This window comes from Dipodomys ordii, unplaced genomic scaffold (assembly GCF_000151885.1).
Source record: "Dipodomys ordii isolate 6190 unplaced genomic scaffold, Dord_2.0 Scaffold118, whole genome shotgun sequence".
Taxonomy (NCBI): domain Eukaryota; kingdom Metazoa; phylum Chordata; class Mammalia; order Rodentia; family Heteromyidae; genus Dipodomys; species Dipodomys ordii.
In genome coordinates this window covers 923,983-938,062 of record NW_012267334.1, presented here as the reverse complement: position 1 = coordinate 938,062, position 14,080 = coordinate 923,983, and the positions used below count along the sequence as shown (strand labels likewise).

The window sequence follows — 14,080 nt, the reverse complement described above, 5'->3', positions numbered from 1 at the left end:
AAAAAAAATTTTAAATTGGATGACTTGGCTAGTTCGGCTAGTTCCTATCTCCTGCTTTCCAGGTGGTTCTGGAAGTGGTGGCTCATGTCCCTAGCTACTTCTGACATCTAGTGGCTGGGTAGGGGAGAACATGGTAAACTGGTTAAGAATAAGCCTCATAGCCGGGCACTGGTGGCTCACGCCTGTAATCCTAGCTACTCAGGAGGCTGAGATCTGAGGATTGAGGTTCAAAGCCAGCCCGGGCAGGAGAGACCGTGAGACTCCTATCTCCAATAAACCACCAGAAAACCGGAAGTGGCGCTGTAGCTCAAGTGGTAGAGCGCTCGCCTTGAGCTGAAGAGCTGAGGGACAGCACTCAGGGCCAGAGTTCAAGCCCCACGACCGACAAAAAAAAAAAATAAGCGTCATGCCGAGCACTGGTGGCTTATGCCTGTAATCCTAGCTACTCAAGAGGCTGAGATCTGAGAATCCAGGTTGAAAACCAGCCCGGGCAGGAAAGTCTGTGAGAATCTATCTCCAATAAACCACTGGAAAACCGGAAGTGGTGCTGGGCTCAAGTGGTAGAGTACTCGCCTTGAGCTGAAGAGCTGAGGGACAGCACTCAGGGCCAGAGTTCAAGCCCCACGACCGACAAAAAAAAAAAATAAGCGTCATGCCGAGCACTGGTGGCTTATGCCTGTAATCCTAGCTACTCAAGAGGCGAGATCTGAGGATTGAGGTTCAAAGCCAGCCCGGGCAGGAGAGACCGTGAGACTCCTATCTCCAATAAACCACCAGAAAACCGGAAGTGGCGCTGTAGCTCAAGTGGTAGAGCGCTCGCCTTGAGCTGAAGAGCTGAGGGACAGCACTCAGGCCCAGAGTTCAAGCCCCACGACCGACAAAAAAAAAAAAATAAGCGTCATGCCGAGCACTGGTGGCTTATGCCTGTAATCCTAGCTACTCAAGAGGCTGAGATCTGAGAATCCAGGTTGAAAACCAGCCCGGGCAGGAAAGTCTGTGAGAATCTATCTCCAATAAACCACTGGAAAACCAGAAGTGGTGCTGTGGCTCAAGCGGTAGAGTGCTTGCCTTGAGCTGAAGAGCACAAGGACAGCACCCAAGCCCAGAGTTCAAGCCCCACGACCGACAAAAAAAAAGAACGCGTCAGAAGCTGGGGCTGGATTGGAGTGGTTAAGGGCCTGACAGGAGGCCTTGGTAAATGTCTGGATGATAAAATGTATATGGAACACCCAGTATAAGTAGAAATAGCAGGTAATAGATATAAGTTCCTGCCTAGTTAAAAGATAGACAGGAATGGGGATTAGATAGGCATGCTTATGAACCATTGTTTCTTGATCTCCTGGCTCTGGGTAATTTTGAAAGAGCAAGCACAAAGTAACTCCATTTAGGATCTGAAACCATCCCCTCTTATCTGCGCAGTGTTTCCCAGCTGCCTCTGGGTAGACTAGCTCTGTCCTGGTGGGTCTAGGAGGTCTCCTCTTCTTGCTGGAATGGTGGTTTTTGGCACTTTTGCTCGTTGCTGGGATGACATGTTCCAGTTTGTGTTGCTCATTGCTGGGATGGCATGTCCCACATGGGGGGCGGGGTGACATTAAATGAGAGTCCTTGCCAATGGCCCCTTTCATTTCCAATTGAAGCAACAAGGAGATCAATAGAAATAGTTTTTAAGCAGAGCCTACATGGACCTTACTAAAAATAACGTTGGAACAATAAATGTTGCAGAGAATAAAGTCTGTAATGACAAAACTCAGTAGACATAATGAAAGTTTTAAAATAGCAACTGATTAACCAAATATAGTACTTTAGGATAGTAAAGATTGAAACCATTGTCACCTCTGTATCCAAGGTGGCTTGAAAACAGTAACTGATTAAATAATTTAGTTATTTTTAATTATATATAACACTCTAGGATGATAGTTGAGATAAAAAGCATTGTATGTGTCACTAAGCCTTTGGAATACAACAAAAATGTAAAAGTTGGTATTCTCTTAGCTCTGTATCCAAGTTGGCTATATACTTAGAAGACAGACATTAGACACATTTGATTTTACCCAAATCAGATGAGCTTTTTGGGCTTGAGTTTTATTTTATTATTATTATTTTTTTGTCGGTCATGGGGCTTGAACTCTGGGCCTGGGTGCTGTCCCTCAGCTCTTCAGCTCAAGGCAAGCACTCTACCACTTGAGCTACAGAACTACTTCTGGTTTTCTGGTGGTTTATTGGAGATAGGAGTCTCACGGTCTCTCCTGCCTGGGCTGGCTTTGAACTGTGATCCTCAGATCTCAGCCTCCTGATTAGCTAGGATTATAGGCGTGAGCTACCAGTGCCCGGCCTGGGCTTGAGTTTTAAAATGTGCATTGTTTCTTTTGGCTGAGGAGCCAGGTAAGTCTTGGTTACCTTAGAACTGCAGGATCACTCTTCTTAAGGCAATTTACTGTTACACTACCCAGAGCCGGGCTGCCTAGGCACAGAATTTTGCTACGTTTTTAGTCCAATCCCAACTTTCCTTCTTCCTTGTCAAGGAGTTAGGCTCACATTCTAAGTATAATTGATTACCAAGAGGGCTGTTTTCTAATGTTTGTCACAAGCAGCATAGATAATAGCTACAATTAAACTAAAAAAACCAAATAATTTCAGGAAATATCAATATTTAAGAGAAAAGCATTTTAGTTTTCTAGAAGACTTTTTTTTTTTTTTTGTAGGCCTTGGGGCTTTAATTCCAGGTCTGGGTGTTGTCTCTTCAGCTCAAGGTGAGTGCTCTACCACTTGAGCCACAGCACCACTTCCAGTTTTGAGAGTGATTTATTGGAGATAAGAGTCTAATGGATTTTCCTGCCTGGGCTGGCTTCTAACTGCAATCCTCAGATCTCAGCCTCCTGAGTAGCTAAGATGACAGGCGTTAGCCACCAGCTCCTGGCTCTCTGTTGTTTTTTTAATATGAAAACTTTTTTTTTGTTGTTGTTGTTGTCTTTTTGTGGGTCGTGGGGTTTGAACTCCGGGCCTGGGCGCTATCCCTCAGCTGTTCAGCTCAAGGCTAGCGTTCTACCACTTGAGTTAAAATGCCACTTCCAGCTTTTTCTGCTTATGTGGTGCTGAGGAATCAAACCCAGGGCCTCATGCATACAAGGCAAGCACTCTACCACTGAGCCACCTTCCCAGCCCAATATGACAGTTTTTATGTCTTAAAATAAGTTTACTTTGAACATGTTTAAATGCACAGACACACACTTGTGCACAAAAAGTTTTAAGGTATGCTTAGGTTTGAAAAATAAAAGTTGGACATAAGCTGGGTGCCCATAGCACGTTAGAATCACATGGTCAATGCTAGAAAAACAGGCTACAATAAACAAAAGACAAGGCAAAACTCAAGACACAAAACTTTTACTAACAAGCAGAATTTCTTACAGATAAATAAGACCTAGAGAGCCAAGAACAGGATATGTTGAGACATCTTTGCTAGCAAAGCACATTAGATGGGCAGGCCTCAGTTTCCAGGACCTGTGAAGAGAGGTGGCAACTTTGTTAGCAAGGCACATGAGCAGATGAATTGATCGCAGAACACTTCCTGGATGGGTAGAGAAAGGTGGGGAGTCACACAAAGCTAAACCCTTAGCCCACGATGTGGCCAGGATGGCTAATTTACTGAAGGCTTGGTGGAGCTCTGTTGAGTAAGCAAGAAAGCAGACAAGCAAAAAAAAAAGAAGAAGAAAGAAAGAAAGCAGACAAGCATAAAGGAAGGGACACAGAGACAAACAGTTTTAGAGAGACAGAAAGAGATAACGTTACCTTTCTAGAGGAGATGGCTGGGAGGCTTAGGAGACAGAGATAAGGTAAAGTGAGCAAAGAAAACCTGAATGTATGGAGGTTGATCAGTTATCATTGCCTTGGGAGAAACTGTCCAGATCTCTGAAAGCATTGTAATGTGGCCAGACTAGAGAGGTAGTCTGGTGAGGATCCGGGGCGTCCATGAGGACACAGAGGGAAGGAGCTCCGTCTGGGGTGCTGGGGCTATCCTCAAACTTCTTTAGCTAATTGATAAGTAAACTGAGCATGGAGGAGAACCATGCCCCCGGGAGTGGATGGGTCAGTGCCGTGACGCGGTGGAGGGTGTCGAACAAATGGCTCAGCAGTTTTACTGGGACACTGATTGCCTCCCTCCGCGTGTCCTAGCTGTCAGGGCTGTGGAGGCGGCACAGAAGCCTGCCGCTCCTAGGGGTCTGGTGGGGTGATCAGGCTGGTAATTTCTCCTTGGATGGAGCAAGGGACCGTTTTCTGACCAACAGGTTTTTGGTGTGTTTTTTTTTTCCAGTCCTGGGGCTTGAACTCAGGGTCTGGGCACTGTCCCTGAGTTTCTTTTGCTCAAGGTTAGCACTCTACCCTTGAGCCACAGCACCACTTTGGCTTTTTCTGTGTATGTGGTACTGAGGAATTGAACCCAGGGCTTCATGCGTGCTAGGCGAGCACGCTAGCACTGAGCCACCTTCCCAGTCCCAGGTTTTTGATTAAGGTATTTGGGACAGGTCAGAGAGAGAGAAAGGAGCATGAACGTGATCAGGGCCTTTAGTGCCTGTCACTCCTGAAAGGGAAAGAGGTGGGCTGGCATTGGAGACTGGTGAGCATGGAATCAGGTATGAGGCAGAGAGAGGAAGGAGCAGAAGAGGAAGGCGGAGGTTTATAATGTGCACAAGCAGATGCACAAACAAGCAGGGAGGGGGACACAGTAACTGTGAGTGCACTTTCGAACAGACAGACAGTTTTAGCTAAGAGAACTCAAGCCAGGTCCCTGCGACTCAGCCTGTATCTAACTTTTTTTGTTGTTGTTGTTGGTCATGGGGCCTGAACTCTGGGCCTGGGCACTATCCCTCAGCTCTTCAGCTCAAGGCTAGCGCTCTACCACTTGAGCCACAGCGCCACTTCCGGCTTGTTCTGCTTCATGTGGTGCTGAGGAATCGAGCCCAGGGTCTCATGCATGCAAGGCAAGCGCTCTACCGCTGAGCCAACTTCCCAGCCCCCTGCATCTAACTCTAAAGGGCACAAGCAGAGAGACCAGGGGGCAGGGGGTGAGGAGGGGAGCAGCCTGCTGGAGTGAGAGTGGGGGGGTTAAAGGAAGGAGGTGGTGGTGCAGTAGGGTCTGAGGGAGGAGGCGGTGTAGGTGGAGGAGGGGGGCCAGGAGAGGGGCAGTAGGGTGGGAGTTTATTGACCAGGTAAAAGGTGAAAGTATTGAGAGGCTTTGAGACTAGAAGAATTCGGCAGGGGAGCTGGACGTGCAGAATGGGCTTAGAGGGAAAAGGAAAAAGCTTGTATGAGGGACTCTTTCCGTTTTACCACATGCACACAGAAGTGACAAAGGTCCTGTAAGGTGCGGGGGTCAAACATGCCGTTATGGCCACTTTGAGCCATGGCCGAGTATATAGAGGGAACAAATGTGGTTACACAGCCGGGCGCTGGTGGCTCACGCCTGTAATCCTAGCTACTCAGGAGGCTGAGATCTGAGGATCACGGTTCAAAGCCAGCCCGGGCAGGAGAAACCGTGAGACTCCTATCTCCAATAAACCACCAGAAAACCGGAAGTGGCGCTGTACTCAAGTGGTAGAGCGCTCGCCTTGAGCTGAAGAGCTGAGGGACAGCGCCCAGGCCCAGAGTTCAAGCCCCACGACCGACAAAAAAAAAAATGTGGTTACACAGCCAAATAAGCCCGGAAGGCTTGAGATTGGGGGTGAATTTGAGGGGGGTGAGGTTGTTGGGGAGCCACAGCGGATGTGGGGGGGTCCCTCCCACGGTGAGGAGCCAAAAGCAGCCTGCGAGGGACAGCGGGTGTCCCCAAAAGTCTCCGGTGTGTGAGTGAGAAGGAGCAGGGGGGGAGTCCTCACCGCATTCCACATGTCCAGGCAGAGGCCCAAGAGGGAGGCCCAGAGCCTGGCAGCAGGGCTTCGAGAGGTCAGGAGAACTTACTCACCAAGGAAGGGCAGCTGATGCGAATGGCCGCTGCTGGATGTGAGGATAGAGCGCTCAGATGGGCAGAGTACCTCAGGAGAGTTTCGGAGGAGGGGTTCCGGAAGCAGCTCGATTCCCCGGGAGGGGGAAGGCAAGGTAGAGAGAGGGCCTGGACCAAGTGAAGGGCTTCCCCCGGGAGATCACGCCGACACGGGTCCCACACACAGGAAAAGGAGTTTAATGTCAGGAACCCAACAGGCACCTCGCGGGCTGGGAGCGTTTTACAGGGCTGATGCGCGTGGGCCTGAGAGTGGGAATTCCTGGCAGAGCTAAGGTTTAGGGTTGTAGCCACACAAACAGGAATTGCCTGGGGGCGGGTCTGTTTGAAAAGGGCTGTCATCTTATTTCGGGGAAGGGCTGTCTCCTGATTTCAGGGAAAGGCCATGCTTTACCACGAGGTCTAAGATGGCAGAGTGGCACCCAACATGGAGGAGGTTAGGCTAACAAATGGTACTGGGACCAGCAGACCGGAGGCCGGAGCCTGCCTGGTAACGCAGCCCAACCTGGCCACCCCTCAGGTAGACGCTGGCGGGGCCACATGGCGTCTGTGCATGGTCCAGCATTCTGTTGTGTATCTGGTTCAGCAAAGGCCTCTGGAGTCTGTTCTATCCCAGATTCCAAGATGGTGTCGACCAGGGAGAAGCTACACAGGTCTGTCTTAGTGGATACGTGGGTGATGGAGGAGGTCTCTGGCTTTGGGCTGGCCTTCCTGCCCCTTGGTGTCCACACAGCCTCAAGCATTAGTACCGAGGGGGCTGGTGCCTGGGACCAAGCCCGGAGCGTAAGCTACCCCGTCCACAACCCAGAAGGGCCAGGCAGGGCTGCCATGCAGGATGCGAGGTCCGGCCAGGACCACTGAGTCACCGTGGGGACAGAAAGTGGGGTTGTCCCAAAGAGAGGCGCCTGCCACCCCACACACGGGCAGGCCCCAGTCGCGGTCCACCAGACACTCCCGAGGCTGAAGCCAAGGGACGGCTGCACGGCATCAGCATGGCAGTCCCCCCCAGTGAGCACGCACCTGTCCCGCTGGCCATCTGCCCACCCCGGCCACTGCACTGTGCCAGCCCTGGACTTGAACTCAGGGCCTGGGCACTGTCTACTCACTTTTCTGCTCAAGGCTAGTGCTCTACCACTCGAGCCACAGCTCTACTTCTATTTTGGTGGTTCATTGGAGATACGAATCTCACAGACTTTGCTACCCAGGCCGGCTTCAAACTGCAGTCCGCAGCGCTCAGCCTCCTCAGTCACTAAGCCAGCTCTCATTTATGGGGCTACCGAAGGCCCTTGCCAGCGGCCCGTCCTCTCCCACGGTGAGACCGCCCTGCACTGCTGTGAGCCGGCGGTGTCTGCAGAGCTCCCCCTCGGGGCTGTGGGTTTTCTAACAGGCAACTTAAAAGATGTTTTTGCTGGGCCCGTGAATTAACAAAAAGTCGGAGTCTTGGTACCTGTGCTCTTCAGGTGGAGCCAGTCTCTCCTGAAGTCATTTTACAATCACCTTGGGCTCCAACAAAGAAGATTCACTGATAAGCATGGTGTGACCAGAGGCGAACTTCCCGAAGTACCTTCTTACCATCTTCAAGAGAACCGGACACCCTCCACCCCTTCAGAAACAGACTGAGTTAGTGGGCGGCCCACACCTTGTGGGGGGACTGTTTCAGCTCTGCAGACCTTTCTCACCCCTGCGCTGAACTCTTCCTATTTAACCTGATGCCAAAGTCTGCACGCCCAACCATGGCTGTAGGCGTCCTGAGTGCTGCCTTCCCATGCCGCCACGCACTGAATCTCTTTCCCTGCTCAGTATTTGGCAGAGGGGGGACAAGCAGCTGAACCTAACTTGGGACTCCTGGAGTTCGGAGCTGGCGTCTCCCAGCCCAGATTCAGCCTCACAGTAGCTGCCAGGACGCCCTGCAGGGCCGGGAGGAGCTGGGACAGGGCCCCAGTGGCCCGGGCCTGCTCCGCTCTGCCCCGGGTGCTCTGGAGGTGAGGGAGAGCAGGAACACGGGGCTGCCTGGACACACGCCCCACCATCCCCCCTTGCTCCTGAGGACCCTCCCCCTCCCCCCCCACCCCGGGACACTGCTTGCTCTGAGCTGAGGACGCCTTGCGCAACCAGGCCTGAGACACAGGCTGTCCCAATCCCAGGCCACACCTGGGCCTGCTCAGGCAGAAAGACTCCCAAGGGCCTCACGCCACTGAGTGCGCAGGCCCGGGGCTCTGGACCAAGCCCCCCTGCAGCACAGGGCCCAGGGCCCAGGCTGCGCTCCAGAGCCTGCGATGGGACAGCGTTGGACTCCCAGTCCAGGCATGAGGGCAGCGTGGCCTCTGTCCCCAGCCCAGACTGTGTCCCCAGGGCATGGCCCCAGGAAGAGGAGGGCAGGATGGGGTCACTCGGGCTGGCAGAGAAGCCCCCGCCCCGTGGTCCTGGTGCACAGTTCCGGGAGCAGCTCCGCTCTGCCTTTGAGGGATGGCCTTGCTGACCTCACCTGGCCTGGCACAGCCAGGGCCCCACAGGAGGGGTCTCAGGACCTTGGCCACTCTTTGTCTTTGCTGGTCCTGGGCTTGAACTCAGGGCCTGGGCCCTGTCCCTGAGCCTCTCTGCAATCAAGGCTAGCGCTCTACCCCTCGAGCCACAGCACCACCTCTGGCTTATTCTGTGTATGTGGAACTAGGGAATGGAACCCAGGGCTTCGGTTGTGCTGGGTGAGCACGGTACCACTGAGCCACCTTCCCAGCCCTTGGCCACCCATTTGTGTTTGAGCCTGCTGGGTTTGGCAAGGAGTGGTGTGGAGGGTGGCCAGGGGCAGTGGGGCAGGAGAGGCTGAGGGGGAGGGGTTTCAAGGGGGAGGGGGCTGAAAGGGAGGGCTTAGAGGGGGAGGGAAGCTGAGAGGGAGGGGCTTGGAGGGGGATAGGGCAGAGGGGGAGGAGTTTGGAGGGGGAGGGAAGCTGAGGGGGAGGGGCTTGGGGAAGAGGCGCTGGCAGCCCCTGGCATGTTTGTGTGCAGTGCATGTTCAGCGTGCTCAGGCACCTTAGGGAGACCCAGCTCAGAAATAACAAGGACTTGGCGGGGCTCGGTGGAGCACAGGCTTTATTAAACCATGAGGATGGAACCACGTAGTATGCATTCTCTCTTTTTTTTCCGGCTCTCCCTCTTTTTTCCCCTTTAGACATAATCTCACTCTAGCCAGGCTGATGCACACTGAGGTCCTCAGCCTCAGCCCCCAAGTGCTGGGGTCCAGCTGTGCCCCACTATACTGACTGCTGGCTTCTTCTACTCAGAGGAACTATCCGGTAACCAACATACACCACAGCTGAGTCTCTGCTCCACGCCTTTTTCTTGCTGCGTAGCACTGTCCATCCGTCACTCACCTGGAGAGGGAAATGTTGGTTGTTTACAGGCTTAGGTGGGACAAAGAAAGAGGGTACATATTTACAAAGCTGACAGAGGCTGGGACGGGTCCAGGAGGTGCAGTGCTTGCCTAGCGGGAGCAAGGTCCTGAGCTCAAACCCAAGCACTGCCAAAAGGAGGAGAAAAGAAAGAAGGGAAGCAAAAGAAGGAGGAGAAGAGGAGGAAGAGGAGGAAAAAGAGGAGGAGTAGAAGGAGGAGGAGGGGTAGGGGAAGACCAGCTCAGCATTCTTCGCCAGGTGTGCGTGGCTCACACCTGTCATCCTAGCTACTCCGGAAGCTGAGATCTGAGGATAGTAGTTCAAAGCCAGCCTGGGCAGGAAAGCCCTTGAGACTCTTTGCTCCAATTAACCACAAAAAAGCTGGACCAAAAGTGGTAGCCCACCAGCCTAGAGAGGAAAAAAAAAAAAAGCTAAGGGAGAGCACATAGGCCCAGAGTTCAAATCCCAGTCCTGGCACAACAACAAAAAGAGATGACAATGATGACAGCGTGGACCCAGAACACACAAGCCAGGGGGACAGGCAGAGGTGAGTGGGGACCTTCTCTCTGGAACCAGCCCTGACCCCCAAGCCCTGCCTTCCCAGCCCTGGCCCCCAACCTTAACCCCCAAGCCCTGACCCCCAACCTTGACCCCCAAGCCCTGCCTTCCCAGCCCTGACCCCCAGCTCTGACCCCCCAGCCCTGACCCCCAGTCCTGACCCCCAAGCCCTGACCCCCTAGCCCTGACCCCCAGTCCTGACCCCCAGCCCTGACCCCCAGTCCTGACCCCCCAGCCCTGACCCCCAGTCCTGACCCCCAGCCCTGACCCCCAGCCCTGACCCCCAGCCCTGACCCCCAGTCCTGACCCCCCAGCCTGACCCCTAAGCCCTGGATCCTTCCAATCTGCTCCAGCCTATGGTTCGTGGGCAGGCCCTGTGCGGCTCACGGGCAGGCCTGACGCGGTTCGTGGGCAGGCCTGGTGCGGTTCACGGGCAGGCCTGGCGCGGTTCATGGGCAGGCCTGGTGTGGTTCACAGGCAGGCCTGGCGCGGTTCATGGGCAGGCCTGGCGAGGTTCGGGGGCAGGCCTGGTGCGGTTCGGGGGCAGGCCTGGCACGGTTCACAGGCAGGCCTGGTGCGGTTCGGGGGCAGGCCCCGTGCGGCTCACAGGCAGGCCCGGCGTGGTTCACAGGCAGGCCCGGCGTGGTTCACAGGCAGGCCCGGCGTGGTTCACAGGCAGGCCCGGTGCGGTTCGCGGGCAGGCCTGGCGCGGTTCACAGGCAGGCCTGGTGCGGTTCCTGGGCAGGCCTGGTGCGGTTCAGGGGCAGGCCTGGTGCGGTTCGGGGGCAGGCCCGGTGCGGTTTGCAGGCAGGCCCCGTGCGGCTCACAGGCAGGCCTGGCGCGGTTCACAGGCAGGCCCGGTGTGGTTCGTGGGCAGGCCTGGCACGGTTCGCGGGCAGGCCGGGTCCGCATCACCGCAGTCAGCTCCCAGGTAGGTGGGCTCACGGTGTCCTCCTGGCGGCATAGGAGCCAGAGCGGATGGGGCTGCGTTTGGAGAGGGTGTGCGTGAGGGCTCCCGGGCTGGCAGCGGAGCCACATTTGTGCGCAGTGCATGTGCGGCCCGCGCACACACGCACGCACACAGACCCCTGCTCTACGACACTTTCTCTGTTGTGTCTCTTGGGCCTGGCAGGGCTGGCATCACGGGAATGCTGGGGGGACGATTTGGGTTTGGAGGGCGGGGACGGGGTTTTCTGCCCCAGCACTGTGGAGCTGGGCTGTCACAACCCCTTCCCACGGGTCTGTGCAGAGCTCAGGGTCCGAGTCCTCACACGCACCTGGCTGCGGCCTGGAGGCTGGCCCGGGACATGTGCTGCTGCCCAGTGTAGGACGGGTGCCAGTGGCAGGGCCAGGGGGCCGGTGTGGCAGAGGCCCGCATGGCAGGCAGCGTCGCGTGGGCACGGAGGGCCGGGACACTGGCCGGGCGCTGGCAGGCTGACCGGAGGCCAGCGTGCGGCCTTTCCCTGGAGCCTCAGTGCCCCTGAGCTGACGTGGCCCCCGCTGGGCGCGGCACTGCCCACCGTGGGGGCGCCAAGGCCTTCTCCCAGAAGCCAGGCAGAGAGATGGCCCCGACCCAGCCACGGGTCAGGACCCAGGGCAGTCATCTGGAGCCAGACAGCCTCGTGCTCCACCACGCTCTCCTGCGGGCGGCCCGCGTCCGCTCCCCAGCCCCAGCCGGGCGGCAGCAGCGCACAGAGCCGCTCGTGCCCCGGCCAGTGGCACTAGAAGCGTCCCTCGTTCTGTCCCTCTGTGGGGACAGCCACTGGCCTCAGCTGGATTACCCACGCTTCCCAGGGCAGGCAGGGTCTGGTCAGCTCCCAGCTCAGTCCTGAGAGGCAGGGAGGGTCCCGGGCGCACGGGCACCAGAGATGAAGGCCCCGCTGCTGCACAGGAGGCTGGGTCAGGGACTGACCGGAGCTCAGTGTGGGGGGACAGGGGGGCTGGGTGGACCACACGTGTCCCCCGTTCCTGCACTGAGCGTCTCTCCTGCACAGGGTGGTGCTGGGAGTTGAGGGGCTGGAAGAGGCCGAGGTCTGGGAGCCGGGTCCCCAGGGGGGGCCGGAGCTTCTACAAGGGGCTCAGCTGGCTGCGGGCAGCACGGGGGGGGGCCTCCAAGAAACCCCAGAGGCAGGGTCCCAGCTCCGATTCCAGCCCCCACCACAGGAGGGGTGGAGGCAGCCAGCGGGGCTTTGTTGGGGCAGCTGCTGACCCTCCCCAGGCAAGGGCCAGCTGGCCATGGGGTGTCCGAGTCCCCACCCCAGCGAGTTCTTTACCTTGGCCTGAAAGCAAGCCTCCCCTCACCACTGGGCCTCAGGGCGGAGGGGCCTGGGCCTGGGCCTGGGCCTGGCCACACTCCCTCCCGGGCAGCTCCCTCCGGGCCTAGGCCGGCTCCTGTGCAGGATGAGTAGATTTCTCCCTTCCACCCTTCCTGCCACACCCATCACCAGGATGCCCGGCAAACCCCACGAAGCGGGGTCCAGCCCCGACCGGCGCTCCTCTGACCCGCCCGATGGTGAGGGATCAGGGAAAACCATCCCAGAGAGGCCCACGGAGCCCAAAATGCCTGCGCGTCCCCGGTGGATCTGCACGGAGAGGGAAAAGGGGGGTCTGGGTGTGGCTAGTTTGTTTTTCATGGTGCTGAGGATGGGGTCTCTTCCCGGCCCTGGAACTGGAGTAAGAGGTGGACTTTGGCTCAGCGTCCCCCTGTAGATTCAATAACTGTGCTGAGACACCCCGGGAGCTGGTGGGTGACGACACACCGTACCTCTTCATTCTCTTTGCAAATCTGTTCATTAGAGTCAGGTCAGTCTGGGTTAGCCTTTGGCCTTGATTCTTCTACCCAAGCCTCCTGAGAGACGGTGCTACAGGCCTGAGCTACCAGGGTAAATATCCTTTTGCTTTTTTTTTTTTCAGTCATGGGTCTGAAACTCTGGGCCTGGGCGCTGTCCCTTAGCATTTCAGCTCAAGGCGAGCGCTCTACCACTTGAGCCACAGCACCACTTCTGGTTTTGATGGTTTATTGTAGATAGGAGTTTCACAGACTTTTCTGCCTGGGCTGGCTTTGAACCTTGATCCTCAGATCTCAGCCTCCTGAGTAGCTAGGATGACAGGTGTGAGCCACCGCCACCCAGCTGCTTTTTTTTTTTTTTAATTGAGCATGCTTTACTTGTACAAGAGAAGTTCCATTCTGACACGTGTGTTCCCATCAAACTCAGTGTCTGTCACTCTTCCTAGACATCTGTTTTTAGATATTATCCGGGTGCATACAGTGTCCACGGCACCTCGATCTTGCTGCTCCTGGACCTCGGGAGAGGAGGGCCCAGGTCCAACCCTCGCCAAAGCACCCAATCTTCACAAACTCAGCCGGGAGCACAGAATTCTCTGGGCAATTTCCCATGGCGTATATGCCCCTGCTCTCTTTGACCACCTGAAGGCGTTTGTTTGTTTTGTAATCCTGCTATTGTTGATCTGTCGCAATTGTGGGACATAAGCAATCCGTCCAAGCTCCGATTTCTGTGGTTTGTTTTGTTTTTACCCAGCAGTCAGCTTTTGGCTTTGATCTACCACAGCTTATTTTCTATTTAATGAAAGCTTTGTTCTGGCTGGGGAGCCGCCCCTCAGTGTACCCAGGTTTTGGCAGCCAGAGCTCCCTTCAGGGCTGGCTGTGTGTGCAGTGCTCGGAGTACAGCGGCCCTGGGGAGTGGCCCTCGCTCCTCCGGGGATGTCTCTGTCTGTGGGAGTGGTGGGGGCCCTGTGCGTGGCTCCCCAGGCCATGGACGGGACGGTGCGGGCTTGTGGGGGAAGGCAAGGTCCCTAGGCCGCTCCCACCTCCCAGGCCCAGACCCTTCATTCCCTGGGGCAGCGTCCTAGGGTGGCCCCCGTCACACCCCCCCCCACGGAGCCTGGGGTCCCGGACCCCTGAGCTGAACCCAAAGCCCCTGTGCGCAGACCCCCCCAGGCGAGTGGCCTGAGCCAGGGCAGTCCTGGTGTGGTCAAGACCACGGGTCCCCACTGCCAGCACTGGCTGACCAGCCTGTGCTCCAGGCCACCTTGGAGGACACCCCCCCGACCTTCCCCCTGCGGACACCCCCCCGACCTTCCCCTGCAAGCACCCCACCCGACCTTCCCCCTGCGAGCACCCCCC

General features: G+C 56.3%; 2 protein-coding genes across 2 annotated transcripts in view; both read left to right on the top strand.

The window, feature by feature from the left end:
- The window catches only part of Lcn12 (lipocalin 12), a 16,537-nt gene extending 9,684 nt beyond the window's left edge, over positions 1 to 6,853 (top strand). The window contains exon 5 of the mRNA XM_013029348.1: positions 6,609 to 6,853. Coding sequence (XP_012884802.1) covers positions 6,609 to 6,853 — 245 coding nt within the window. The remainder of the gene's footprint in view (positions 1 to 6,608) is intronic.
- Positions 6,854 to 12,384: 5,531 nt separating this feature from the next.
- Lcnl1 (lipocalin-like 1) overlaps positions 12,385 to 14,080 on the top strand; it is an 11,826-nt gene continuing 10,130 nt past the window's right edge. Inside the window, exon 1 of the mRNA XM_013029346.1 lies at positions 12,385 to 12,448. Within this exon, the coding sequence (XP_012884800.1) occupies positions 12,385 to 12,448 (64 nt within the window). The remainder of the gene's footprint in view (positions 12,449 to 14,080) is intronic.